This window comes from Aethalodelphis obliquidens, unplaced genomic scaffold, assembly GCF_003676395.1.
Source record: "Aethalodelphis obliquidens isolate GAN/ISIS:26980383/991018 unplaced genomic scaffold, ASM367639v1 scaffold53, whole genome shotgun sequence".
NCBI classification, from domain to species: Eukaryota; Metazoa; Chordata; class Mammalia; order Artiodactyla; family Delphinidae; genus Aethalodelphis; species Aethalodelphis obliquidens.
In genome coordinates, this window is record NW_020837997.1 from 11,257,768 (window position 1) to 11,285,256 (window position 27,489).

A 27,489-nucleotide genomic window follows, 5' to 3' on the forward strand; every position below is an offset into this window, starting at 1 on the left:
TTCTATTTATCCTGTAGATTGGATAATTAAATCAGTAGAATTGGTTGGAAATAATGTGGAAAATAGGAAATTTGAGGACATCGCTTTGGGCAAGTCATGTCTTACTCAAGGCCTCAGTTTCCTCATCTGAACCATTAGGATGTTTTCCCTTCCTTCTCTGACATTCTGGCATCTGAAATGATTTAGACCAGTGGATTACCATTCAGGGTGCCCATCAGAATCACACAGGAGATTTTTCAAACTATTCATAATAGCCCCATCAGGATCTTGGGGAAAGACGTTGGGGCATGCGTATTCTAAAGCAATCCTCTGATCTAGTCCTTCTGTTGAGGCACCTGTAAACTTCCAGCAATCCTCTGCTTTACAAAATCACTCAACTCTGTCAGATATTTCAGCACTGAAGTTGCAAGCACTTTAGCTCTAGTCACGTTAGTGTTCTTTTTCTGATCGGTAGTCAGACACGTTATCCATTGTGCAACTGGCCCCCACCCTGTTTTTTTTTGGACTCATTTACTCATTTCGATTCATTATTAATTTCCAATTCATTAAATAAAAATAACAATTGATGAAAAAATCAATATCGGTAAACATGTATCAATCTGGGAAGGCTTCCTGGAGGAGGTGACATTCCAAATAGAGTTATTTTTTATGCACAAGGGACAGGGGAAAGATTGGGGAAGAATGTGCATGAGAGGAATAATGTTAGCAAAATCCATAGGCAACAGGGACCATGGGTTATAGAAGACGAAGAGAGCCGAAGTTAGGCAAGGTGATGGGGCCAAATTATACAAGCTTTGTAGTCCATGTTAAGAAATTGGGAGAGTATGCTAAGGCCAGTAGATGGACTTTAAACAGGGGACTGATGTGATCTGAATTGTGTTATAGAAGCATCATTCTGGCTGTCTTGTAGAAGACGAATTGGAGGGGAGAACCTGAAGGTGGGCACACCAGAGAGGAGGGTGGTGGAATGGTTTGATCAGGGCAGAAGACAGTTGGGGCAGTGGAAAGGAGTTATAAGTGATAGTCTGATGTCTGACTTGGGCAACTGAATGGACGAACACGGGGCCGAACGAGATGGTGGTGGAAGACCACAGAAGAATTGAGTATAGCTGAGATTACCGAACAGGTATCCGAAGATTTGTAAACCCAGCCTCTGGAGTTCTACCTGCCCCTTCGCCTCCCCAATCTCTGCAAAAAGGCGTTAAGCGCCTTTCCTAAGACGTCAGGCCCACCTCCGGGACTCGAGGGGTCGCTGCAGCCGCCACAGCCCCTCTAGGTTCTCTCCGGTCCACTCACTGGGCTAGGCGGCCGCTCCATCCGCAGGCGGAGTGCGCGTGCGCTCCCTGGCCGGCAGGAGGCGCGCGTGCGCAGACGGGGCCGTGGCGGGGGGGGGGCGCGCGTGCGCGCGGCGGAGGCCGGCACCGGAAGTGTGTGGTTGCCATGTAATATCCTGGCCGCGCGGGCGCGCGAGGGGCTGAGGCGGCGCCGGGGCGGGCGCGGAGCTGGCTGGAGGGCGGCGGAGGCGGTGCCGTAGGGGCCCGCTGAGGCGCGCGGGGTTTGGCGGCGCCCGGAAGCCTGTCGCTTGCGCGGTCCCTCCGGTTCGCTGAGTCCGCGCGGGAGGCCCGACGGCGGGAGGCAGCATGTCGGTAGCGGGGCTGAAGAAGCAGTTCTACAAGGCGAGCCAGGTGAGCGGAGGCCGAGGCGGGGGGCGAGCTCCGGGCCCCAGGATGCTTGGAGGGGGTCCCGGCCAGGCCCTGACTCAGGAGGGAGCCGTGGGTACTGAGGGGGCGGCGTTGGCACTCGTCCCCTGCCGGGTGGGGACAGCCTAGGAGGGGCGGGGGTCTGCGTGCGAGGTGGCCCAGACCCTCCCCGCCATGTGGGCTCCAGTCTCTTCGAGACGGGTGGGCAGACGCTTTAGAGGCGCGGAGGTGCACCCCGAGGTTGGCCCCGGACGTGGACCCCTCTTCTCCCGTCCTTCTCTCTGAAAGGGCGGGCGGGCGGGGGGGGGCTGGGGGGGGGGGGGGGGGGGGAGGGGGGGGGGAGGGGAGAGAAGGGGAAGAAGCAGTCCCGAGCTTGTCGACACAGGACTCTTGCTAGAGAACCCAGGGTCAGGGAAATTTTGTGTCTAGAGCAATTCTTTTTTTTCTTTTTTTCTTTTTTTTTTTTTTAAAGATAACAAACGAAAAAACCTTTTCAGTGGGCCCGGTACAAAGTTGAACGGGTAGAGTGAAAAGTCAGTTTCCCACTTCAGTCCCTCAGGCATCCAGTCCCTCTCTCCAGAGACAGGGACTGTCACCAATTACCAAAGAGAAGGGTATGCCTCTCCTTTAAAAACACACACGTAGCGGTAACATCGTCTACACAGAACCGTGTAATTGATGTTTTTCATTAAATGTGTCTCGGAGATCGCACTAGAGCCAGAATTCTCACCTTGGGTCATTCTCTGTTGTGGTGGCCCTCCTGGGCACTGTGGGGCGTTGAGCAGCATCCCTGGCCCCTACCCAGTCGATACCAGGAGCTCCCCCCACCGACCACGGATGTCTCCGGATGCTGCTAAATGTCCTTAGGGGAAAACCCCTCTCCCTTCCCCCTCCCCCAGAGCTACTCCTAGAGCCTCTTGTATCTTTTTAATGGGTATGTGGCATTCCATTCCATGAAGTCTGTCATAATTTATTTAATTAGTTGTCCATCGATGGACGTTTAGGTTGTTTCCAGTAGTTTTCTGCTGCAAACGATACTATCGTGAATAGCCAGTGAATATCTCTGCTCACAGGTGGGATTGGATTTAAAGGATAAGTTCCCAGAAGTGGAATGCAGAATCCAAGAATATAAGTGTTCTACTTTGACAGATAGAATAGGTGTTTTGGAAAGTCACCTTTCCAAAACATCCAGACATGTCCAAGCATCCAGACACCAAGTCTCCCCCTCCCAACGGTGCTGTGTCAGGCCCCATTGCTCACGAGTCTGGTGAAAGCTGAGTGGATCCACTCTTCAGAAAACTGGGCGAATGCAAAATTCAGTTTATAATTTCAGATCCAAGAAGTCCCAGATCCCTTGATCCTATGAGAACCTTAGATCTGGAGTTTGTGTGGATAGACTCCAGGAAGGAGCGAGCAACAGTCATAGGAGTTGTTTGGCCCGTGCTGGCAAACCAGACTCTGCCCACAATTTGGAGAGGTCCAGTGGGAGGGAAGAGAGATGAGTCCCCAGTAATACACAGCTGGGACCTTTTGCCCTTTGAGGGGGAGAACTAATGACCCTAGTAGTTGTCTAGGGCTAAAGATATTTGGGGTCTATCTCTAGACTCCAGGCCAAACCCTGGAGGAAGAGAGGTTTAATCCAGAGGGATTCTAGGATTGTTGCTGAGAGTACAGCCCTTTGCCCCAGCAGGATGGAATTAAGTGAGCTGGCCCTGGGTTAGACCTTGCCCAGCAGGCCTCAGACCCCACCCCCGCACACTTGACCAGAGCACCTTGGAGGGCTGCTCACTATCTTGGGCCCTGATGTAGCCCCTCTCACAGGAACTGTGGGTCTCGGAAGAATTCCTGGGCCACTTTGTTCCTTCATATAGACAGGTCTCTGGAAGCCCTCCACGCCCCGCCCCCAGCCATGAGGGCCCGTGCTGGTGGCCCATGCTGTCCCCAGCAGATACGCTGTGCCGGAGGAACTAGCTGGGCCTCAGGCCATCCACCGGAGCCTTTCCTCTCAGGGAAAGAAGGTTGGCCTGCATTCAGACCTGTGGGGAGTGCTTGGAAATCTGGAAAGCTCAGAGCAGTGCAAGCTGGTGGTGCGGATCAATTTATTATCTCGATATTCTGAGGCCCAGTCCCAAAGAATTGCTGCGACACGTCCTCCTCTGAGAGCTGTCGTCTTGGCCTCCTGACCGATTCCATGTTGAGCTGTCCTCTCAAGAATCACCCTGGCTGTGTTCCATTCCCTTCTGCAATAGTTTCCATAGACCTCTGCTGTTTATCTGGATGTGTCCACCTCTTTGTGTATTACTTTACTTTTTTTTTTAATATATAAATTTATTTATTTATGTGGCTGCGTTGGGTCTTCGTTGCTGTGCGTGGGCTCTCTAGTTGCGGCGAGCGGGGGCTACTCTTAGTTTGCAGTGCACAGACTTCTCATTGCGGTGGCTTCTCTTGTTGCGGAGCACGGGCTCTAGGCATGCGGGCTTCAGTAGTTGAGGCTCACGGGCTCTAGAGTGCAGGATCAGTAGTTGTGGCACAAGGGCTTGGTTGCTCTGTGGTATGTGGAATCTTCCCGGACCAGGGCTCGAACCCGTGTTCCCTGCATTGGCAGGCGGATTCTTAACTGCTCTGCCATCAGGGAAGCCCTGTGTTTCTTTTCTTGATCTTATGAACACTTCTTTTAAGTAGGGTCGTCTGTGTCAGGTAACATTCTTGTTAAGTCATAATAATATATATTGAGTTTTCACTGCGTGAACAGGTGATATTCTTTAAACCAGTCGGTCTCAATTGGTCTCACTTATCTGGCCTAAGGGTAAACACTGTCCCCTTTTTACACAAAAGGATTTGGGGGCATTTGTCTTCCTGTAGGATAGTAGTTCTCAACCAGGGCCAGTTCTACCCTCCAGAGGACATTGGCAATGTCTGGAGGCATCTTGGGTTGTCACAACACGGTGGTAATTAATTATATTACAGCGCACTGGGCGGCCCTGCACAACCAAGAGTCACCTGGCTCTGACGTCAACTGTGCTGAGGTTGAGAAACACTGTTTTATGGTTTGAAAAAAGTGAGGATAATTTTACCCAAACAGAAGAACAACAAAAAATCCTTCCTGGGCATTCTTCTGGCAGCTGCCTGCTTTTTCTAATTCTCGAAATGCAGATAACCACATATACGCAGATGGACACGTGCGTAAAATTCAGCATCCAGACACCAAGTCTTCCCCTCCCAAGTCCTCAGGAAAACCCCAGAGTGTTTTTTGGCATCTGGCATTTTTAAGAAGGTACAAGCTTGCATTGGTGCCTCTCAATTAGGGGCAACTAACCCTCCCCTCTCCCACCCTGTGCACCACCCAAGGGACATTTGGCAACGTCCGAGACAGTGGCACGCCTTGGGGAGAGGGTGCTACTGGCACCGAGTAGGTAATGGCTGGGGATGGTTGTTAAGCATCCTACAACATACAGGACAGTCTTCTACACGACAAAGAATTATCTGGCCCTGCATAAGAGAAGCGCCAATGTTTCTGTAGCAAGAAACCCTACTTTGAAACGGGTTCTTGATTTCCAAGGCTTGTAAGAGCATCATTTCTAAATTGAGAAATAGAAACCAGGTGGATGTGTGAGAGAGAGCTGGGAATAGAGAAGCTGGGTTTCTCGAAGGTGAGGTTGTGATGTTAATGAAAAGTTTCTACCTCCTTGGTGACACTGGTAACAAACCAGGTCCCAGTGTCTGGCAGTATACTGGCAAATTCCACACCAGTTCATCCCTGGTGAAAACTTTCAGGTCTCAAATAAAATCGGTTTGAGCTTGAGCGGGAAGTTTGTGGGTTTTTACTTCTTAATAGGAACTGGTCACCTGAGCTGAGGAAAGTTGAATGTATGGAGTGAAGCAGCCAAAGAAATGGGCGTCTGTCTCAGGCCCGTGGTTTTGGTCCCCTCTGGCCTCGCTGTGTAATGCCACTCAATAGCCCTCTGGTACTCATGCACACCTAGAATCTGGGGAGATGCTTTTATGAGCCTTTCTGAGGAACTGAGGTGGGTAGAGGAACCCAGTAGTGAGATCTAGGCTCAAAAGTTCACTTGTCATTGTGGTGTGTTTGGGTGACATTAATTTCCAGGCCTAACCTTCTAACTGGTTTCCTGATAATTCTTGTGGCTGGGCTGTGTGGAGATTTGAGAGTGTAACTAGGGATAGATCTGGCAGTTGCCTGGAATGCTGGCCTGATTTTTTTTTTTTTTTTTTTTTTGCCTGAAAGGAGGGAGAGAGTTTAAACTGAAAGATTGGTTCCGTCCGAGCTAGGAGGGAAATTCATGACCGTCATATCCCGTAGCTTTGACGTTTGTTGGATACTCGCTAGGCTCCGGGTTTGTGTCTAGGAGGAAAGATCGAGCTTCCTGGGAAAGGCATGGGGTGGGGGTATGACGGGGGGCCCAGGAGCCCAACGTGTTGGAGTAAGCAGTAGCTGGGGGAATGTCCGATGTCCCCAGATACTGCCTGCTCTGACCTTTTTTTTTTTTGGCTGCATCAGGTCTTAGTTGTGGCACACAGGGTCTTCGTTGAGGCGTGCAGGATCTTCCACTGCGGCGCGGGCTCCTCTCTAGTTGTGGCATGTGGGCTTTCTCCCTCTAGTTGTGGCACGAGGGCTCCAGAGCACGTGGGCTCTGTAGTTGCGGCACGCCGGCTCTCTCACTGAAGCACGTGAGCTCAGTAGTTCTGGTGCATGGGCTTGGTTGTCCCGTGGCACGTCTTAGTTCCCCGACCAGGGATCGAACCTGTGTCCCCTGCATTGGAAGGAGAATTCTTTACCACTGGACCACCAGGGAAGTCCCTCTGACCTATTTTTTAAACTTCATTTTATGGGATCATGCTTTTGATTTCCCAGTAAAGTTCTTGGCTTGCTAAGCAGTGGACATGGAGTGATCTTAGGATACAAAAATCTGGAATTTGTAACCCCTTAGTCTCAGCACGAATCAAAGTGTGGAACCTGTGAGCTGGGAGCGACAGGTGTCAGGCGAGGTCTGGGGGTGGTGGTGGTCCCTGGCCCAGACCCTTGACCTGAGCAGCTGCAGGCTAACCTCCGGAAGACCTTCTGCCTCGGGACAGCAGACCTGGGAAGGGCCTTTGGCCATTGCCATGTCCACGTGCGATGGGAACTGGGTTCAGTCCACTCTTACAGGAAGCCACTCTGCTGACTCATTTTGTAGGAAGACCCTTGACCTAGTGGTGTCCCTGTGGGACCTTGGACAGAGATGATCCTGTCCTGCTCCATCAGTATTCCGTCCCCAGCTTGCTGGGTGGAGTAACCAGCCCTGTGTTTTAGGCTGCACTGTGGAGCTACAGAAGAGATTTGAGACTGCCCTTCCCGAAGGGAGCCAAGGGGCCTCTTTAAACTCCACCACTTCCCAGGCCTGTCTGTAAAACCAGGTTAACCCGACCTCCTGGGCAGGACCCGCTGTTTGCAATCAGGGAGGCGCCCTGTAACCAAGCAGCATCCTGCATACTCTTGTTATTAACATACCAGGACCAAGGGGTCATCATATTCTGTTTCTGCTGCCCGTGACTGCGGTACATCAGACCTGAAGTTCACCTCTGACTCAGAATCCTGTGTGTAGTAAAGAGCAGTTTATCAAAGAGGGCCCGTGGGAGCTAATCGCCCTGCTTATCTGGGTATGTTTTGAGGCAAAGCTGTAGGATACTTAATTATATTCCGTGTGCCACTTAATAACAGCCTCTGTTTGGTTTCAGAAATTGGAGGCTGTCACAGTTTTGCGACCCCAGAGCTGTCACTGACTTAGCAAGAGAAGTAAGGAAATGGTGCTATTTACCCACCCACCACCCATCCACCCAGCCTCCCTCCGGAGCCAACATCCAAGCAAGCGCTTAGTGCCTTTGGGGGCCTGAGCTCTCCGCCCGCCCGTCAAGTGTCCATCTGAGCATCTCTTTGCTTCTTTCCTCAGAGGACAAACTGACAGGCTTTGACCGGGCCCCTCAGGCCTGCCATTTGCCTCTGGTGTGCGTGTCCCATGGCCTTTGACCCTGGGATGTGGGCCACAGTTAGCCCTGCCCTGGCCTCTGTCTCAGCCCTCTCCACTTTGTTGCCAGTATTTTGAAACGGATCCAATCTGGGGAAAGTTAGTTTTTAATTTGGGGCGTGCAGCCAACTTCTTCCGTAGGATTTCAGAGGCATCTGCACATTTTGACACTGCAGGGCTGCCGTGGGCCGCGGAGTGGCAGAGGAAAGTCAGATTGTCTTCTATTTCTGGTTTTCGAGGTCACGGCGGGGGGTGGGGTGAGGTTTCTGAGGTTTAAGGAGGGTTTGATGCTGGAGCCTTCCAGCCACTGTAGGGGTGAGCAGGCCCGTTGAGGCATCTTTACCCCCTGTGCTCAAACCCTCCTGGCTTTTAAGTGCCTGGGGAAGTGTCAGGGGCGATTTTTTCTGGTTCTTTTTTAAAGCTGTCCCTGGAAAGCTGAGGAAGGGTGTATCAGACTGTAGAGCAGCCGGTTCCTCTCTTCTCCCCTCCTCTCTGCACCCCCCTCCTTCCTCCTCCTCTTCTCCTTCTTTCTCTTCCCCACCCCCCCACCCAAACTTTTTCTCTCCCCGCCCCTCTCCCCAGGGCTGGATTTGCAGCCACTTCTCTCGAGCACTGCAGTTTGGGTCCAATTCTGCTCATTTCCTGTTAAGCAGTAACCAGGGCTCCACAAACTCAGGCTCTCAGAGGATGGCCTCGTCTTCCTTTTCCACTCAGCTCCTAGAAAAACCTGCTGACTGGGCCCGAGAGGGGGGTCACGCGGAGACTCCCAACCACAGCAGGAAAATAGATGTGCGATTTCCTCTGAAGGACCTGACTCAGCATCAGCTGTGGCCGCCCTGGGAAGAGCCGCTGCCTGGATGCTCAGATTTCCACACCTGGGCATTAAACCCCTCCAGCGGTACCACGCCCGCCCGGGCTGTCACGGCCCAGTGACGTGAGCTGCTCCCCGGGAGGGGGTGGGCGGTGAGGAGGACAGTGGGTCGCTGTCCCAGGAACTCAGTAAAGGTTAGCTGGATGGAGTTTGCCCCACATCGTAGGTCATGAGAGCGCAAAAGCGGGGCGGCCGTGTGGGCGCACCTAGAGAAGACAGGGCTGGGGTCTGCTGAGGGGAGCGTCCCCCGCCGACCTGGGGTGCGGTTCCAGCTCCAACCTGGCATTCAGAACCTTCCGGAGCCCCCGCCCTGGTCGCGGCTTTCAATCCCACCCTCCCCCTCGCAGCCAGCACGCCCCAGTCCAACAGGTCTGCTCAGGCTCATACCTTCCCTCCTCCTTCCCCACCCCAGCCCAGGTCTCCCTGTCCACTTCCTGTTTGCCCTCAGAGCCCTGCATATATCTTCCTGTATCCTTGCCATCTCCTGGGTCCCCCTCCCAAAAATATTTCTCCACCCTCCCTGGTGGTCTCCTGCCCACGTGCCACACACCCAGCACATCTTCACACCCAGTGTGCTTTTCTTCTCATTGGGTGTGAGCTCCTGAGGGAGCAGGCTTGCCTGGCGGCTGGTGACAGGCCCGGGTCCCCACGGCTCGTGGCTTGCTGGCCAAGTAGTCAGAAATGGTGGACTCCTTCTCAGAGCGGGAATGGGGCTGTCCAGTGCCAGTGGCGGTGCCCATGCGAAGCCAGGTGGCTGGCAAGGCCGTGGAGGCCTCGGTCAGGAACAGGTACGACTGGTTTAAAGAATAAGAAATCAAAGCTCAGAGGTTGTTCCTTTTGGCTTAGGACCTGTCTTGAGGGCTCCAGGCCGAGGGACCGGCGCTTGACTGGGCCAGAGCGGCCCAACCTGTGTCACGGGCAGTCTCTGTCATTTCAACCCCGCAGCCAGGCGTGAACTTAACTGGAGGTGCCCAGCCTGCTGGGAAAAGGAGTTCCCTGGCTCCACTTTCCCCAGGCCCCACCACTCTGGCCTCAGAAGCCTGCTCTCTGCCCCTGGACTTCTGACCTCTTAGACTTGACCGGCGTTAGCCCGGGTGCTGTGTGCAGCCCCTCCCTGGCTTCCACACCTGGCCGCCCTTCTGCCTCTTCTCCTGTGTCCTGAGTCAGCTGGCCAGCTCTCTCACCCCCTCCTCCGCTTTGCCCCGTTGGTTCCCCCTGTGGGCTTGCCACCCTGCCTCTGGGCCTTCTCCCTCCAGGACCTGAGGGACCTCCCTGGCACCTGCCACTGCTCGTGCACCTGTCCTCCAGATCTTTGTCCCTAGTCATGGCACTCCCAGCCACCCTCTAGATGGTGGTCCCTGCCCGTCTGGCTGGTACTGGAAATGCAACAAGCTAGTAGGCCCAGTGCACCTGAGGCCAGCCTCCTCACCTGCGGGCCCTAACTTTCCCTGTCCACACCCTGGGGCCCAGGGAGCCCCGCCACCTTCCCCGAGGTGCTGTGTCCATCACACCAACTCCTGGGCCTGCAGTAAATACCTGGAACCAACCACCTAGCCTGTGACTTGAATCAATTAGTTAACTTGACTTTCAAATAGACTCACTTTTTAAATTTATTTTAAAAGGGATCTTGATGTTATTTCTTACTCTAAGTCATAGTAACTGGATCACAAGATACAACAGAAACAAAGCAGTGTAGTTGATTCCTCCTGGATTCCATACCTCAGAGGCTGGGGTCTGTTCCCTCTTTTTTTTTTTTTTTTTTTTTTTTGCGGTACACAGGCCTCTCACTGCTGTGGCCGCTCCTGTTGCGGAGCACAGGCTCCGGACGTGCAGGCCCAGCGGCCATGGCTCACGGGCCCAGCTGCTCCGTGGTATGTGGGATCTTCCCGGACTGGGGCACGAACTCGTGTCCCCTGCATCGGCAGGCGGACTCTCAACCACTGCGCCACCAGAGAAGCCCTGGTCCCTCTTATTAAAGAGTCGCTGAAACAATAAGTGCCCACGAGGGACTTCTTGGCAGTCCAGTGGTTATGACTCTGCACTTTCACTGAAGGGGGGCATGGATTCGATCCCTGCTCAGGGAACTAAGATTCCACATGCCACGTGGCACGGCCAAAAAATAAAAAGCCAAAAAAAAAATTTAAAAAAGTGCCCACTGGAAAGTTTTTCCTTGCCAGAATGAGAGGTACTGAAAGAGCGTCGCGGTGGGAATAACTTTCTCACTTGACCCTGGGTTACCTCTTCTCTTGTCACCCCCTCCCCTGCCCCTCATCGTCTCCCCGTGGAGCCAGGAAATCCTGCAGACTTGAATTAAGGCTCAGAAGAGAGAGCTTTGGGGTGAGGGTGCATTTCCCAAGTGTCTGGGGAGAGGCCCGACAGTAAGTGGCACCGTTCAGTCTGTGTGTTTAGTCCCCCGACACCACCTTGGCCGATAATTCAGATGTCTTTGGCCAGCACACCTCAATCCAGTCCCACTTTCTCTAAAGTGGAGCAGCTGACTGATGGTTTTTCCTCTGTCGTTTTGGGTCTCAGCCCCAGGAGTGAGAGGAGACTTAGGACGCCCCCGGGGAAGGAAACTGGGAACTTTATCACTCCCGAGGTCTCCTCCTCATCTTCTGCCAGCTGCCTCCCCAGGATGAGGCCCCTCGGCTGCCTCTGGGCAGGCACACAGGCAGGCAGGCAGGTGTCCATCAGCTTGATGGCCTCAGGTCATCAGAGCCGTGATTGTCTGAAGTCGGGCGGGCAGCCCTGGCCCCTCAGGGTCAGCCTTTGTCCAGAAGAGGGCGGCGAGCGCACGGGGACAAGGGCGGGATTTCTCCGTCCCCTAACCCTAACCTCCTGGCCTAGGGTTGTCCTTCATCTCCTCTCCCTGGGGTGTTTCCTCCAAGGTTGAGAATCCTTGCTGTCCCGCCAAGTCAGCATTTCACCCTTGAGGAGTCTTGGAGCTGCTGCAGCTCCCCACTGATTGCCCCAATACAGTTGTGTGTGCTGCCCTCAGAGGTTGGCTCTGAGGTTCGTCTTTTGCCCCCAGGCTTGATGCGTTTACTTCACGGCTGAGAAGCCTTAGGTGTTTCTCCTGGGCTCTCTTGGAAGTTCCACATCACCATTCCTTTCCCGCCAGTGGACTCAAGGGTAGCTGAGCACTCTCAGCACTCTCTCCGCTTTGCTTCAGAGTATCCCATGCCCTTGGCCTCGGCCCAGGGTGGGCAGGAGGCACCGGTCGGCCAAGTCCCTCTGCCGCCTCCAGACTGTCAGGATTGGGAGGCTTCTGTGGGAAGTTGTGCAGATGGGGGCGCATTGGGGACCCGGGAGTCCGGGTGTGCTGGTTCCGGGGAGTGGGGAGGAGGACCTTTTGCCCGGTCTCAGTCCAGGCGTCCTCTCAGCTCTCAGCAGAGCCTGGAGGAGAGTTCACCGCCGTCTAGGGGAGTTTGCACTCAGCTAGTTCCCCGCACCAGGCAGTGCCAGTGTGTCGTAAAGGGCACGTCCCTTTTCAGGCACTTGAGTTTGTGTTAAAATGTCTCATCTGTAGAGAGAGAGGTGAAGAATGGCCAGCCGTTAGCCAAGCGCCCACAAGAGCTTGAGTAAACACGAGCAGCACAGTTAGAGTCGAGGGCCCCTCCCCGATACATCACTGCACACGAATCTACCGCTAAAAAGTCTGCAGCTTTGTTTTGCAAGTTTACACCTCTTAAAAATGGTGTCACATGGCAGCTTTTTTGGCCTGCTCTTTTCGCTCAGCACCGCTGGGGCACTTCGTCCACATTGAGCGTGTGGCTCGAGTTTTTTGCTTCCACAGCTCCCTGCTGTCCTTTGTGTGCAGACAGCGACTTGTCCTCCCTCCGCTGGCAGTGGGCATTTAGGACGTTGCCGCGTTTTTGCTCTCGGCGTCACAGTGAGTGGTCACATGGATGTCCCCGCAGGCAAGGTCCAAGTGTTTCTCTAAACTCCTGCCCATTTAATGTGACCGTGTAGGTTTTTGAGCAGGACCAGCCTGGAGAACACCACCACCTCTTCTGTTCGCATGACCCCGGAGTCTTGATCAAAGCTGCTGGGGGTCCTGCGTCAGGGCCCTCGTCAGGGGTGACCTTTCTGCTAGGCTCCATGGTACCGCCTGAGCCAGGAAGCTGGGTGCGTGGGGTGGGGGCTCCTCAGGCACAGGGTCCGCTTGGTGGGGGCACAAGCCAAGGGGAGGACCCAGGGAGACCCACCTGATGAAATTGGGCCCACCTGGTCATCCAGGGCGATCGCTTCCACCTCCCGGTCCGTGCCTCTGTTTAAAGAAACCTTATTTAATATACATTACTGATTCATTAGCATTGGATGCACAGCCAGCAGCACCTGAACTCACCATCGGTCCGTCATTGTTGGCGGGCTTGTGTTTGCGGTTTCACCTTACTTGCCGAAATGTGTTTGTAACCCCCCCCCATCAGTACTTGGGGCACCTTCGCAGGTATTCGTGAACATGCCCAGAGTGACAGAAATTTTTGAGTCTCCCAACACGTTCATTCCCACTGAGGCAGAACAAGACTGTAAACCAGCATCCTTTCCATGGCTTGTTTAGTGATGCGTGTTTGTACCTTTGTGCTTCTTGCGGGTGTTTTCGCTCTTGGTCCCAAGCATGGAGCTGAAGTGCTGGCTAGTGTCCCAGGCACAGGAAGGCTGTGACGTGCTCACAGAGCACGTGTGAGATGAGCTCCGCTCAGGCGAGATCAGGTACTGCTGGCCGTGCGTCCAGTGCTAATGAATCAGCAGTGTATATTAAATCATTTTTCTTTCTTCTTTTTTTTAAAATATTTATTTATTTGGCTGTACCGGGTCTTAGTTGCGGCATGTGGTATCTTTAGTTGCGGCATGTGGGCTCTTAGTTGCGGCATGCATGTGGGATCTAGTTCCCTGACCAGAGATCAAACCCAGGCCCCCTGCATTGGGAGCTCGGAGTCTTAACCACTGTGCCACCAGGGAAGTCCCTAAATAAGGTTTCTTTAAACAGAAACACACATAACATGAAGTTACAGGTGATGAGTTGTGACCAGAGGCTCACAGGAGCCTAACCCCTGCGTGTCCCCAGAGCAGTGGCTCAGTATTTACTAGTTCGGTGTCTGGGCGACTTTATAGCACAGAACCACTGTGAGTAACGAGAGCTGACTATTCCCGTGGCAGGCAGAACACCACCCCCCTACCCTCCACCAAGGTGTCCCTGCCATTATCTGGAACCTGTGAATGTGTGACCTTGGCAGAAGGGACTTTGCTGGTGAGATTAAGGGCATGGACCCGGAGGTGGAACCGATGACCAGGTGGGCCCAATTTCATCATAATGGCCCTTAAAAGTGGAACCTCTCCCTGCCTAGTCAGAGGGAGACAGGACCATGGAGGAGAGAACCAGAGGGCAGGTGGCACAATAGGCCCACCTCGCTGGCTGTGAAGACGGAGGACGAGGCCACAAGCCAAGGAGTGCGGCCGCCTCTAGGAGCAGAAAAGGCGGGAAAGCTCTAGAGCTCCCAGAAAGGGACATAGCCCTGCCAACACCTTGGTCTTCGCTGGGGAGAGCCATGTTGGACTTATGACCTCCTTCAGATTTTTGTGCGGCTTAGGAAATGTGTTTTGAGTCACTGAGTTTGTGGTAATTCGTTACAGCAGCTGTAGGAAACTCTTACAGGTCCCTGCTGTCTTAAAGCTTTGTCTGGATAAAGGTTTTCAGCTCAGCATTGAAGAGTGTGTGTGTGCGCGTGCACGCATGCATGCACATGTACACACGAGCACGTGTGTTTCATCCTTCCTTAGCTCTCACCTCCAACTTAACGGCTGGGGTCAGAGAGGAAATAGGAGCGATTTGCTTTGCCAAGCTGATGGATGGGTGCTGTGGGAAGAGCGGGCCTCCCACCGAGCCATCTTCGTTTTAGTGCTCCATGGAAGTCATCCCCTGGTTCTTGGAATCCCACCTTGGTGACTTACGAGCTAGTGGACTGATAGGGAATCCTCCATCGTCAACTTGAAAACCGGCTCTGTGTTCAGGTTTTACGCAAAGAGCGCTGTGGCCCGTCTAAACCTCTGGGAAATGCCACAGTGGGATTTCGACCAGCATCACTTCCCATCCACTGTAGAAAGAGGTCGGCAGTTCTCGAGCCTGATAGCGTGCCTTTCTTCCCGTCACGGACACTAGAGGCTCGTGCCAGGCAGCCTTCACTAATCACTCCCACACCTGCAAAGGGGACGCTTCAGAATCACATTCTGGGAGTTGGTTTCCAAGCCGGCCCTTAGCGCCTCTGTCCTCTGCATTGGTGCAGACCCCGCGTCCTCCGTCTCTGCCTTTCCTCACGTCATGTCCTTTTCTCCCATCCTTCAAAGCCAAGTCCAGGGACATCTTGTAACTCATACCTGGTTCCCTCCCCACAAGGAGGAAGGCGCTCCTTATCTTAGGTCCTTAAGGTAGTGCCGTTTTTGTGTGAGCTTGTAGTATCTATCTCTTTTTCCCTCTACTATACCTGGCACATATAAATATCTGTTGAATGAATAAGGGCAACCTTCTCAAGTGGGGAGCTGGCCTGCTGACTTTGACCCCAGACATTCAGCCCCATCCTGCTCTGATGGAGCAGGTAAGCTCAGGGCAGGAGAGTGTCCCAGACACGCACAGTGGCTGAGCGATTGAAATAGGGCAGATACGGTGACACAGGGTCCTATGACACGCGCGCTGTACGGAGAAACCAGGGATGACTCACGAGGAGGTGACCTGGACCCTGGCTTTGAATGTGGACACGGGAGGGAGAAGGGAGAGGAGGATGCAGATTGTCCCCAGCAGGCAGCAGAGCGAAGCCCCCAGTGCTGGGGCTTCCGGGTCACTGGCCTGCCCTACTGTGTTCTTGTTCCTCGTCCGGGAGTCCGGACACTGCCTGTCTGTGGGCTCAGTCCTTCTAGGGGAGCAGAGGTTGGCCTGGGTGCGGGGGGAGGCCCTGGCTACTAGACCATCATCATCAGATGGAGAGAGATTTGAATATGCTTACGGCTCCTAGCTCAGCAAGTGGCAGCACCAGACACGTCACACGGTGACAGCGGAGAAGCAAGGACGAGGGCAGGGCTGCTTTACTCCTGGAAAAATCAACATAAAAAGGCATTGCTGAGGGAATTCCCTGGCGGTCCAGTGGTTGAGAATCTGCCTTCCACTGCAGGGGACGCGGGTTCCATCCCTGGCCGGGGAACTAAGATCCCACAGGCTGCAGGGCAACTAAACCTGCATGCCACAACTAGAGAAGCCCGTGCGCCACAACTAGAGAAAAGCCCCGCAGTGAAGAGCCTGTGCACACAATGGAGACCCAGCGACCTGTGTCATCACGGGTCGTCATCAGCACCCAGTTTTACAGTTGAGGAAACAGAGGCTCAGAGGGGTCCACATTCTTGTTAAGTGACAGTGCGGTGACAGAGCCGGATCCAGTCCCCATGCTGTGGTCCACACCCCCACTGCTCCCCTGCGACCCCAGCCCTGCCTCAGGACCTCTTGGGCAAACCCTTGTTTTGGCCTGTTACTGACACACCTGACTGGCAGTGTTCTCCCCTGGGCTCCTAAGGGCGACGTCTGCGTTATCTCAGCAAATACTGATTGCCCATCACCTATTGGGCGTCAGGCCCCCTGCTGCTCTACTAGCCCCATCACAGCAGCTGGCAGCCAACGGGAAGTCAGTGTTTGGGGACAGGGTGCGTTTGGGTGGGGAGGCAAGGCTCTCCCAGGAGCTGTTGCTGGAATGAAGGTGAGCTGTGGCAGAGGAGACGGCCCCTGAGAACTGCTCTTCTCTGTCTGTGATCTAGGGCGGGGTCCCTGGGAACCCCTCAGTCGGGTGCTCACCCACCACTGGGGCAGTTACAGGCAGTAACATCAGGGAGCGTGTGCGCCAGGCCTGATGTGCGTCCTGAGAAGGAGAAGGCCCACCCCCTCTGCCACTGCAGGATGGATGGCAGCCGGGGACAGGAGCGGCGGCTCTGGTGCCCACCTGGCCCCAGCAGGCCCCTGTTGATCTCCTCATCTGTGTGCTGAGATTCCTTCCAGTTCAGGGTTTCCAGGACTGACTCTGCAGGTTAGAAGGGCAGGTGCCCCTGGACAAATAGGGTGGGGGTCAGGAAGAGGAGCGGCCGTGCAGGGTGACAGGGTGCCGGCATCTAACACGTGGCCTAGTGTCGCAGTGCCCGTCACTAAACTTCAGAGGGGCTGGTCCGCTGTGCCGAGAGGGGCTGATGGCGTCACCTCCTCTGGCTTGCCGTGTGCTGTCCTGGGATCATGACCCACCCGGGTGCTTCTGGTAGCCACGCCTGAAGAAACTGGTCTCAGTGGCCCTGAGTCACCTGGTGTCACCGCCCTGGAGTGACAGGCGAGCCGTGGAGCCAGGTGAGGGTATGTTCCTCAGCGCCCACTCAGAGCTTCTTCCTGGAGCTCTCTCGGAGGAGCGCCCAGGCCGAGCTCTGCCCTCCCCGAGAGGTCGCCCCCGATGATCCTTGGAGAACCTAGATGTGCGGCCCCTACGGCTCCAGTCCGGCCCATTTGGGGGCCATTTCCCTCTGGCCTTCAGAGCCTGCTTGCTTGTCAGCCTTCCTTTCCCGTGTCCTGTCCTCCCAAACTGCAGGCACGTGCCTTTCACAGGGAGCGCGGTCCTCTGGATGCAGGCCAGCCTGGGCCCAGCTTGCTCAGATTTTGTTCCTTTGCAAACTTTCCCTTCACCTTCTGGTGAGGGGGCCAGCTGTGGGCAGACCCTGGGTGGAGAGTGGGGAATTAGACTGGCAGCCCCCAGGCAGAGTGCCGCCTAACTTGAACTTCCCATAAGCGACGCAAAGGAATGTTGGGGATTCAGGGGTAGGGGGTGCTGTCATCCGGCCGGCTCCTGGGTCCGCAGCCCTCCCAGTGCTTAGCCACTATGGAATGGCGCCATGAGGTCAGACCCCTGTGAGGTCGTTCCTTCCTCCCATGGGGCGCTAAGTATCGACTAAGCACTTCCTAGTCTCAGACACCGTTCCGAGTGCAGGTACAGCAGTGCTGGGGTCACTCACTTGGAGTTCACAGTTCAGTGGGAGGAGGGCTGTAAACAAAAAAGAGGGGCTTGAGAGAAGGATGAGTGACGGGTGGGTCAGGGGGAGGGGGGAACCAGATGGACAGGACCCAACCACGGGAGAGTCTGGGGCAGAAGGGACAGCAGGGCAGAGGCTCTGACATGGGGTGAGGTGGGTGCCTTTGTGGAGCCTGGTCCAAGGTGAGGTCCAGAGAGGGCGGGGGTTCTGGCCTCAATGGAGGAGGTGCCATTAGTGTGCTGGGAGAGGTGGCCAGTGGCCAGGTCACTCCCACCTGGGTAAGGAGGCGGGTGATGGAGAATCAGGAGGGCTTCCTCGAAGAGGTGGCTTCACATTAGTTAAGTGTCTCAGAATGGAAGTGGTCGTAGAGATGGGGGGATAGCATCTGTGTTCTAAGGAGGTTGGGGCCCTGGGCTTTTAGATCGTTCTGTCACCTTAGCTTGGTGCTGTTGGGGTACACGTGGCCCTCCGTGAGACTCGTGACCTGGTGCCTACAGCCTCTTATGTAGTAGGCTGTGGTGATGGTGTTGGATACAGGGTCTGTTCCGGTGCTTTCTGGAGGCCGCACAGCTGTGCGCCTCGCAGGGTTTCCAAGTCCCGTTTCCTGTCTCTTCCTGAAGGGCTGCTCTTGCGTCAGCTCTGCCATTGACAAAAGGTGAGTTTGCAGGACACCTCATTTACTCTCCTGTGGGGACAGAAGTTTGCTGTGCTGCCCTGAGAGGGGATTTGCGGGCGGTAGCTCCCCAACCGCACAGCCCGGCACAGCATGCGGTCAGTGGTGCGGAGCGGGCGCGGCAGGACTCGGGAATTTATTACCTCATTTGTTTGTGGATTGGGTGTTTCTTTTTATGAGTTTTCATCTGAAATTGATTTTCCTGGTTGTGTGACATGCAGCCTTCCTGCCTTGTCCCCGAGATGAGAAATTAAAATGCATGAGGCCGGTTTATACCCAGGCTTCTCAGCTCTGGCAAGAGTTCCAGATGAGATTTGTTCCTAAGAGATGAGCCTCAAGCAATTGCTGGCCTCTCGGTCGTTGGGTAAAAACCCTCGGCACAGCCTGGGGTGCCGGCTGGGATCAGGCCCCCCTGAGAGCCCCTGTTCAGCGGGCTTGTTCCCTCCCTGTGTCCTGGAGGAGGCAAAGTCCTGAGCCCACACCCCAGTCTGCCGCCCAGATTCCTCAGCCAGGCCCTGAGGCTTTGGCCCTCACCTCCCCCGATAACACCCGTCTGCTTCTCCCCCACATGAGCTGCATCGTGTCCTGCGCAGGGGTCTGTGTGTGACTGGTGTCCTCCTCCCTGAGCAGCTCCCGGTCCGGGGTGCCACTGGTATTCATAGAAAGCTCTGTGCTATTCCAGGGGCTGTGGCCTCATGCCACCCTGGAGTGGTGGGTATCGTGTGAGAGACTGGAGTTCCAGAAGGCTCAGGGCAGAGTCGGCCCTCCAACGCACGCCTTCCGCCTCCAGGCTCGTGCACTTGGTGTGGTGTAGGGTGTCATCCTGGGTGGTTGTCCCCCACTGTCACTGTCCAGGAACAGCTGTGGTCCTCTTGACCGCCTGCTCCCAGGGGCTGCGATGTGGCCTCACACTTGCTGGGACGCTTCCCCAGCCAAGCGGGAGGGGCGGGATTTGCGGCCGGATCCTGAGGGCTGGGCCTTGTCTCCACAGCACCCTGACTGCCCTGGCCAGTCTTTGAAAATGAGGAAGCAACGCAGGGAGATGCAGGGCAGCCTCCAGAGCAAGGTGGTTTAAGACTTTGGGCACCCAGTTACCCCTCCTGTATGGCTTGGTCTCACACACACACTACACTACACTACACTGCCTGGCCCTGGGAAAGGCGGGTCACCTCCTGGGATGTTAGTTGCTCCATTTATAAGGTGGAGATAACTGCCCAGAGGCTGCAGCTGGGCCAGATGGGTGCTGGAGGTCCCCAATGGCTCTATCTCTTCCTTTTGGGGCTCCATCCCTTCCTCAAGGTTGACAGAAGGGCTGGCAAGGCCGTGGGTCCAAGGAACAATGCAGTCTCTGCTGCGTTTCATAGAAACATTAAAAGATGCACATTCTGCGGTCCCTTCTCCCCTCCAGCAGTCCTACCTCCTCCCACAAGCCAGAAGTGCTTCAATTTGAAGCCTGCTTTCCACACCTGTCCCAGCACCCAGCAGGGCTCACTTCCTCCCCCAGACTCTGCCAGATGACCTGGGGAACTGGTTAACCATGAATGGAAGCAGGGAACACTTCTTGTTAAGTGCTTCTGCTTTCTTGTGGAGGAACTCGGCATTTTAATGGGAATCCCAGGACCAACCATCATTAGAGTCGAGCCCGGGCTAACGCTCTGGGCCGGGGGGTTGGTCCCCAGAGGAAGTGCCCACCCCTCCACAGCGCACCGGGAGGGCACTCAGGCCTGTGGCTTCTGGCCAGACAGGCTGCGAGGGGAAACACTGGCCAGCCTGGGCCCTTGTGGCCGACACTCAGCTGAGCTCCACATGGAGGTCGGGCCAGGCAGGGAGTGAGTTCTTTGTCACCCCATCTCCAAGGACTGCTGGGTCACCTCGGGGTGAGGGAGGCATTTTTCTCAAACAGGGCTGAGGCAACAGGAAAGGCACCGCACAGCCACCCGTGTCTGCCCAGCCCCTCACTCCTCCTCCAACTTTGGGTCCTTCTGAGCTGCCACTCCTCTGCGAGGCCAGGAGAGGACCCCCCAAAAGTAAGGGGCCTGGGTGCTTGGTCAGATGCACTGGGCTGGCAGAAAGCAAGACACACGGGGTCCCTGCGCTCGGAGATGAGCACGGGCGCGTGGGAAGCTAACGGGGGGTCAGGCCAGGCCTCAGCCTCCAGCCCCTGCAGGAGGAGGGGAGCAGTCCCAGGATTGCAGGAGCCTGGAGAGGGCACAGACCCTGACACACAGAGGGTTCTGGACCCAGCTCTCGGGGGCTGCCGTGGGCAGGAGGCCCAGCAAGGCCGAGGGGAGAGCAGCCAGGAGGGGTCCTGGGGAAAAGTGAGGAGAGTCTGAGCCAGGGCAGGGCAGGCCTGGTTTACACACAGGGGCCCTGGTGACGGATCCGGGGTGCTTAAAGCCAGTTTGAGGCCCCATCGGGAAAGCAGTGTCACAGCAGTGGGAGGTCTGGCAACTTGGTCATCAGCCTGGGGCTGAAGGGGCAGCTCTCTGGGTGTCTGCCCTGGGTGAACCTCTGGCTGCTGGTACCAGGACCCACAAAGCCTGCAGATGCAGAGGTCGGGGCTTTGAGACGATGCTGAGGCTACACCTCAATCCATCTCGGGACCGCCGTCCCCCAGCTCGTCACTGCCTTGACAGTCACTGAGCGACTGTCCCCACGTGCCATTGCTGCCTTCCCTAGTCCATTCTTTCCGACGACGGGTTCCTGCTTTGCTCCCACTGCCCGTGCCGTGTCCAGACCAGACTCTCAGATTAAGCCGGACGTGACTTTGAGGGGATTTTTCTCATGTAACGGTTTCCCCCCCTCATCTTAGCAGCATGTGGCACGCAGGGGAGCAGCCACTGGGACTCACATGGCGTTCAGCTTGCTGCCCACCAAGCCAGCCCTGGGAAGGTTTGGGCAGGGAGGCGGGAGGGGCACCACGGGGCGGGGGCAGAGAACCAGGGGGGTTCAGACTGCAAGAGGCTAGATCAGACCAGGCCCCCTGGCCAGTCTCCTCTCCACAGAGACAGCCAAACGCTTCCCCCGCCACCACCTGGGGGACCCTGCAGCTGGCTTGTGCCTGCAGCCTCAGGGACCTGAGGGGTTTTGCTTCTGAGCCAGTATCTCAGCTGCTGGCCTCAGGCCAGAGGTGCCGTCCCTCCTGCTGAGAGAACACCTTGGGCTTCAAAGCCGCTGTTTTTGTGCTGCCAGAACTGGGTTCCAGATACACCCCGACACACTGCTGTGTGGAGGGGCGTCTGTGGGTCTGTGTCTGCCCCTTGGGGCCAGACCTGGTGGTCGTGGTGCCCAACTGGGGGTTTTCACGGGAGAAGTAACTTCAGAAGCCTTTTCCTGCTTGATTATTTCCACTGCTCCCGTTCACAGAGCTGCTTTTTAAAACCACGTAGCTTTGATCCCTAGGAGGAGAGGAAGTGTGTGCCCGGAGGCATGAAGGGTACCAGCAAACCGGGAAAATTCCAGAATTCCGGGTATGCTGAAGGAAGTTCTGACTTGTCAGGACACTTCCCTCTGCGGAGCTTGACAAAGCGGGTGGTGACTTATTCTCCATCAGCTCACAGATATTTACTAAAGACCCGCCACAGATGAAAGCTCTCCTGCTGCCAGAGCCCTCAGGCTTCCTGCTGGCCCACCTCCTTGGGCTGAGGAGTTGGGTATGAATAGTGTTTCTGTGGCCTCTGCTTCAGTGGCACCTCTCCCTCATCCCTTAGGGCGGTGGCCCGGCCCCACACCTCGTGGCCTTTACTCTCAGAGCCACGTGGGATCCAAGCTGCCTGGAGTCCAAGTGCCGCCCCCGTCGGCAAGCATTTCGTACTCACAAGGGCCCAGGCTCTGGAAATCATCCCGACACGGGGGCCACTGGAGGTTTCTGGGCAGGGACGGACAGGAGGCTTCAGCGTGGCAGTGCACCGTGCACGTTACCTCCCCAGAAGCACCCTTGGCTTGCCTTTCCAGAAAGGGCGTCAGTTAGCCAAAGAGTGCACCCTCTGGTGTGTCTGCCAGCAGCTCTGAGTCAGGGGCCCAGGGCCCAAGCAGAGAAAGGAGACTCGAGAAAGCCAGCGGCTTCGTGTGTCGGCCGGGTAGCAGGCCATCCTGGGCTCTGCCCGTGTCGTGGGCTCTCCAAGTCATGAGACAGAAGACCATAAAGGAAACTAGAAGGGGCTGCTCTGAGGTGTTTGGCAAGCGGCTCCCAAGTGTTGGGAGGCCAGCAGGAAGGGGAGTAGCAATTGGAAGGGATGTAGAGGCGAATGAGTCCATCCCTGTGTCGCTCCCTCCCGTCCCTGTGCCGTCCTCCCCGTTCAGGAATTTCTTAGCCCTGCCCAGGAGTCATTGCAGTTGCCTCCCGGGACCTCCCACGTTTGGGCATTCTGCACACAGGCAGTCTGCCTCCTCCCCACAGCCTCGGAGGCCCCGTGCCCTTCTGGCAGATCCTGCATTGCGGGGAGCAGTGAGGGACGGACCGACCAGTCCAACAGCTCTGGGCGCAGCTCCCAGCTTCTCTACTTTCAGCTCGCAGCCTTGCTGTTCCACCTCTTACCCCGGGGGTTTCCTCATCTGTAGAATGGGTGTGCAGGTCCCTGCATTGTCATTGCAGAGGGGTGACAATCAATGGCAGGATGTATGCAAAGCGCCCGCACAGTGCCTGGCACGTGGAGGATCAGGAATGGCAGCCCCTGTGCCCCTGAGCCTGGGTCTCACCCAGAACACCATGTCCCTGCCTGGCCAGGCTCTGCCTGCTGGAACCCTGCCCTTTGAGGTCCAGCTTGGACAGCACTGGCCCCCGCAGCTCACCCAGCCAGGAGCATGTTTGGCGTGTTTAAACCTCCCTTGCAGCTCTTATCACTGTGTCTCTGTTGTTCTTATCTCCCTCGCCAGAGGGGCGCTCCTCAAAGCCAGCACAGCCTCTGCCCTGGCAGCGGGTAGCGGGCCTGCCCACCCCCTCCCGACGGTGGTCGCTAACTGGAGCCGGAAGTGCTCACACCTGACAGCCTTGGGTCACAGCGCCTCAGCCACAGGGCATTCACTGGCCCAGACCCGAGAATGGCCGGAACGGGACCGCATAGCAGGGCGGCTGGGCCTGGACCCCAAGGCTCTTTCACCCCCATCGCTTTTTCTTTTCTTTTTTAAATTTTATTTATTTTTATAAATTTATTTATTTGTTTATTTTTGGCTGCGTTGGGTCTTCATTGCTGCGTGCAGGCTTTCTCTAGTTGCGGCGAGCGGGGGCTACCCTTCGTTGTGGTGCACGGGCTTCTCATTGTGGTGGCTTCTCGTTGCAGAGCGTGGGCTCTAGGCACGTGGCCTCAGTAGTTGTGGCACGTGGGCTCAGTAGCTGTGGCTCGCGGGCTCTAGAGCGCAGGCTCAGTAGTTGTGGTGCACGGGCTTAGTTGCTCCGTGGCATGTGAGATCTTCCCAGACCAGGGCTCGAACCTGTGTCCCCTGTGTTGGCAGGCGGGTTCTTAACTCCTGTGCACCACCAGGGAAGTCCTTCCATGCCTTTTAGTCCAACTCTCCAGCCAGTGCCCGAGAGCAGCTGCCCCCAACGCGTGCCCCCTCCGCCTGGCGCTGGGCTCCTCACTGATGAGGAGGGAGGGAGAGGCGGGGGCTGCTCTGTTGTAGCACGGGGTGGGGGCAGGGAGAAGTTAGCCAGGCGGAGGGCAGGAGGGGAGTTGGGGGAGTTGGGAGAGGATGGGGACCTCCGCTGTTAACCTGGAGCGTGGCAAGCGGCCCCACAGAGCATATCGGCTGGACGAGGCGCGAGGGTGCTGAGCAGGACGTGCAGAGCATCCATCCTGCGTTGCGAGGCCCTGAGCAGCCCTGCTCTTCTCTCTCCCGGCTCCTCTGTGCCAGCCTCCTCCTGCTGCTCTTTTTACTTAAGCTCTTAATTCGTCAAAGTGGATCGTCTGCCCCGGTCACCGAGCCTGCAGATCGGCTGTTTATTTTCCATATCATATTGATCAGGTTTCCCCGCTGAGATGACTCAATTACAAGGCCTCCCGTTGGTGCAGGATTCGAGCTTCCGCTGCCCCTGAGGGGCCACTGCAGCGTGCCTGCCTGGTCTGGGGCAGCCGTTCGTCCCCACGTCCCTCCCTGGGGGAAAGAAGGTTCTCCTGCCTTCCTGTTCTCTGCTCGACTCCTGGAGCGGCTGTCCTGCCGGCTCTTGGCATACGATGTCTTGTGTTTTCAGATTGTTCCACTGCGCGTTCTTTGTTTCTCTCCCGCGTGTCAGATTCCTCGCTCCTCTCCAAACATGGCCAAGGCTAGAAGGCTGAAGAACGCCAGTCCTTGAGAGAACAGCCCCTTCTCCGAGTGGTCTTTATTATGAGTGCCCACGGGTACCTTGCATGGGTGGAGGTCGTGTAGGTGCTCAGGGATGAAGCCCCATCTCCGTTCCAAGTTTGCTCACTTTCCAGGTGCCTGGGGCAGGTGTCCTCAGACCACACGGCTCCACTGCTTCTCTGTGTGAGAGCCTGAAGTGGGTGCCCTCTGCCTGTCGCAGTCACTTGGGGGTCGTGTCGTCGTAAATCTGACCATTCAGAGTCCAGGTGGGAGCTGGGCTGGGGCCGTCGCTGGCGGAGCAGTCCGAATGGGTTAGCACACGGGGAAGCGAACAGGTTGGGGTCCTTCCACTTTCTGGCTGGTAGTAACCACCTCTGCAGTCTAAGCTGCAGTTTGAACTGAGGGGGACCTGGAGCTGGAGCCCTGGAGGCGCCTGCAGGCTGAATTGCAAGCAGGGCACGCTCCTCTCAGAGGTTAGAAATAATATAAGGGCAGTAACATAGGTCAGACCAAACATACGGTGGGGGGTTGGCTCATGCAGTTTCCCGGAGAGGTACCGCCAGAGGGACAGGCTGCAGAGGGAGCCTCCTGCGGGGCAGAGGTGTGCACTCCCTGGTGGGTCGTGCGCAGGCCAGCAATACCTCGATAGAGCCGCCATCACAGGGTACGGACAGACACAGGAAGGCCCGCGCTCAGAGGGTCACAGAGCAGCAGTCACTCAGCAGTCCCACCTGGTGGCTGGTCTCAGAACCACTCGTGGACCTTTTTTCCAGACAGCTGCCCGGCCTCCTTAGAAAGGACCCTGTTCTGGGCCTTCATGGGACTCACGGTCCCTGAGCGCCCTGCCAGGGCGGAAGTGAAGCCAGGCGTGCAGGTGGGGAGCCAGGCTGAGATCTGAGAGGCCCGTGTGACGGGCAACAGCGAGTTCATCTCCGAAGGCCGCTGCCAGCTTTGGCCGAGCGCAGCCTCTCCACAGCGACCCCTCAGCCCTGGCTGTCACCTGGCGGGGGTGGCTGGGGCCGTGGCTTGGCCTGGGCCCCACGTTCCCCCAGGGAGGCACCCATATGGGTTTCACAGTGGCAGCCAGTGTGGGCCCACTGCTGGTGACTCAGGCTCCCACCCAGCTGGGCAGGCCCAGGAGGCCATGATTTCCACACCGCCGTGGTCACAGCCCTGCCGGAGAGTGGGCAGCGCTCACCCACCCCCTCTGCTGCCTCCCCCACCCCGGGGGGGGGTGCCTTGGCTGACGGGGCCAGCCCCTCTGCACTGCGGGCCGGAGTGGGGGGGGGGGGGGCGGCAGCTGCAGAGAGAAGAGTGGGCTTCAGCCCGCGGGGCCTCTGCCAGGGCTGCGCCTCAGTTTCCTCTCCCGCAGCCGGGGAACACCGTCAGTTGTGGGGAGTGCTGGATGCAGACGCTACACGTGAAGGTGTTACTTCCATGGTGGTGCTGCTGCTCTTGCCGGCCCCGAAAAGGTGTGTGCGGGGTCCCCGAGCAGGACCGAGCGGCAGAGTCCTGGCCTCCCACACAGATGGGGCACTCCCCGCCCTCCGGCCTCCTCCTGGGGGCTCCCCAGGCCCCTCCTCTGGAGCACAGCCCAGCACTCAGCACAGCCTCCCTTTGCTGATGCTCTTGCTGTGGTTGGCATGTGGCTTGCTTTTTCCCACTTTTCCCTTTTGGCCTTTTGTCATCCTTTCATCCACTTGTGCCAGTTCCAGACTGTGGGCCTTGGAGAGAAGGGACCTGGGGCAAATCAGCCTGAGGGACTGGAGCTTGGAGCTCCCAGGTGGGGGTAGGGCGAGGAGACTGGTAGGGACCCAGATGTTCCCAGCACAGCCCCCCAGGTGCCAGAGCAAGGAGGCCCCACATGGGAGCTGTCAGAGGGCTCCCAGGGAAGATGGGGAGGTGACACTCCTGGAGGGCCTGGAAGAGGCTGTGGGGTCTGCCTGTGCCCTCTCCCCTCAGAGAAAGGATGTAGTCCCCGCCAGCAGGGGCTGCTCCCTGGGGGCGCCCATGTCCCCTGTACTGAGCAGGCCCTCGGCCCGGAAAGTGTGGTTTTTGAGCCCCAGCACTTCAGCTACCCTTTCAGTTCACCAGAAGTGTCTTGTCTCACATCAGACACCTAACTCATTTCCCTCTGGCAACCACTGAATTTGAGAACGTCCTGTTTTACCATAATCAAAAGAAGTGAAACTGCCCCATGAAATAAAGTATAACACCCCAGAAACACCTAGGAGAGACCAGGGTCTTTCCTTATAAAGTCAAAAATGGGAGGGCAGCCCCTGCCTGCCCTTGGAGGTCCCCCAGATACTGGTGCATGGTGGAGGGGCCCTGAGCCAGCCCTGCTTCCTTTCTGTGCCCCATCCCCTCCTGGGCTCCCGGGGTGCAGCTGCCATGAGAACACTGACTTGCAGGGGCATGGAGCTCCCCCCAGACTCCCCTTGACCCCCGGGGGGAGAGGCAGGGATAAAGGCCTATAGGCTAGGTCTGCCCTACAGTTCTGTGGTTCCCCTGGAGAACCAAGATGCGTGGGGAAAGTAACAGCAGTCATCGGTGTGGGCAGCATGGGTGTCGCAGGAGTACCCCAGAGCACACACTTGCACACAGCAGCCTACGGCAGCCTGGCCGCAGCTTGGTGGGTGCACACCTGTCACCCCATTTTACAGAGGTGAAAACTGAGGCCCAGTGAAGCTGATGGCCCAAGACCACACAGGTTAGGGTTAGGGTGCCTTCAGGAGCCCCGGGAGCGGTCCTGACAAGTGGGCAAAGACTGCTGCTGGCCACCAGGAAATTGTGTGTGTGTTTGTGTGTGTTCACACCCGTGCACGCAAGAAGTGACTTCTGGGCACCACAGTTGGCCCGTGTGGGGCAGGTCTTCCCTCCCACTCGGCGCTTGTCCCA

The 27,489-nt window shown here is 56.6% G+C and overlaps 1 protein-coding gene across 4 annotated transcripts in view; it reads left to right on the forward strand.

The window, feature by feature from the left end:
- Window positions 1-1,428: 1,428 nt before the first annotated feature.
- The window catches only part of SH3GL1 (SH3 domain containing GRB2 like 1, endophilin A2), a 32,282-nt gene continuing 6,221 nt past the window's right edge, over window positions 1,429-27,489 (forward strand). The window contains exons 1-2 of one of the 4 annotated variants that reach the window (XM_027085447.1): window positions 1,475-1,685; window positions 25,964-26,063. Coding sequence is in view for 3 of the 4 variants with exons in the window: in XM_027085446.1 (XP_026941247.1) it covers window positions 1,641-1,685 (45 nt within the window). In the remaining variant the exon portion in view is untranslated. Of the gene's footprint in view, window positions 1,686-25,963; window positions 26,064-27,489 lie in introns of all 4 variants that reach the window. The other 3 variants (XM_027085446.1, XM_027085448.1, XM_027085445.1) reach the window with 3 other exon arrangements.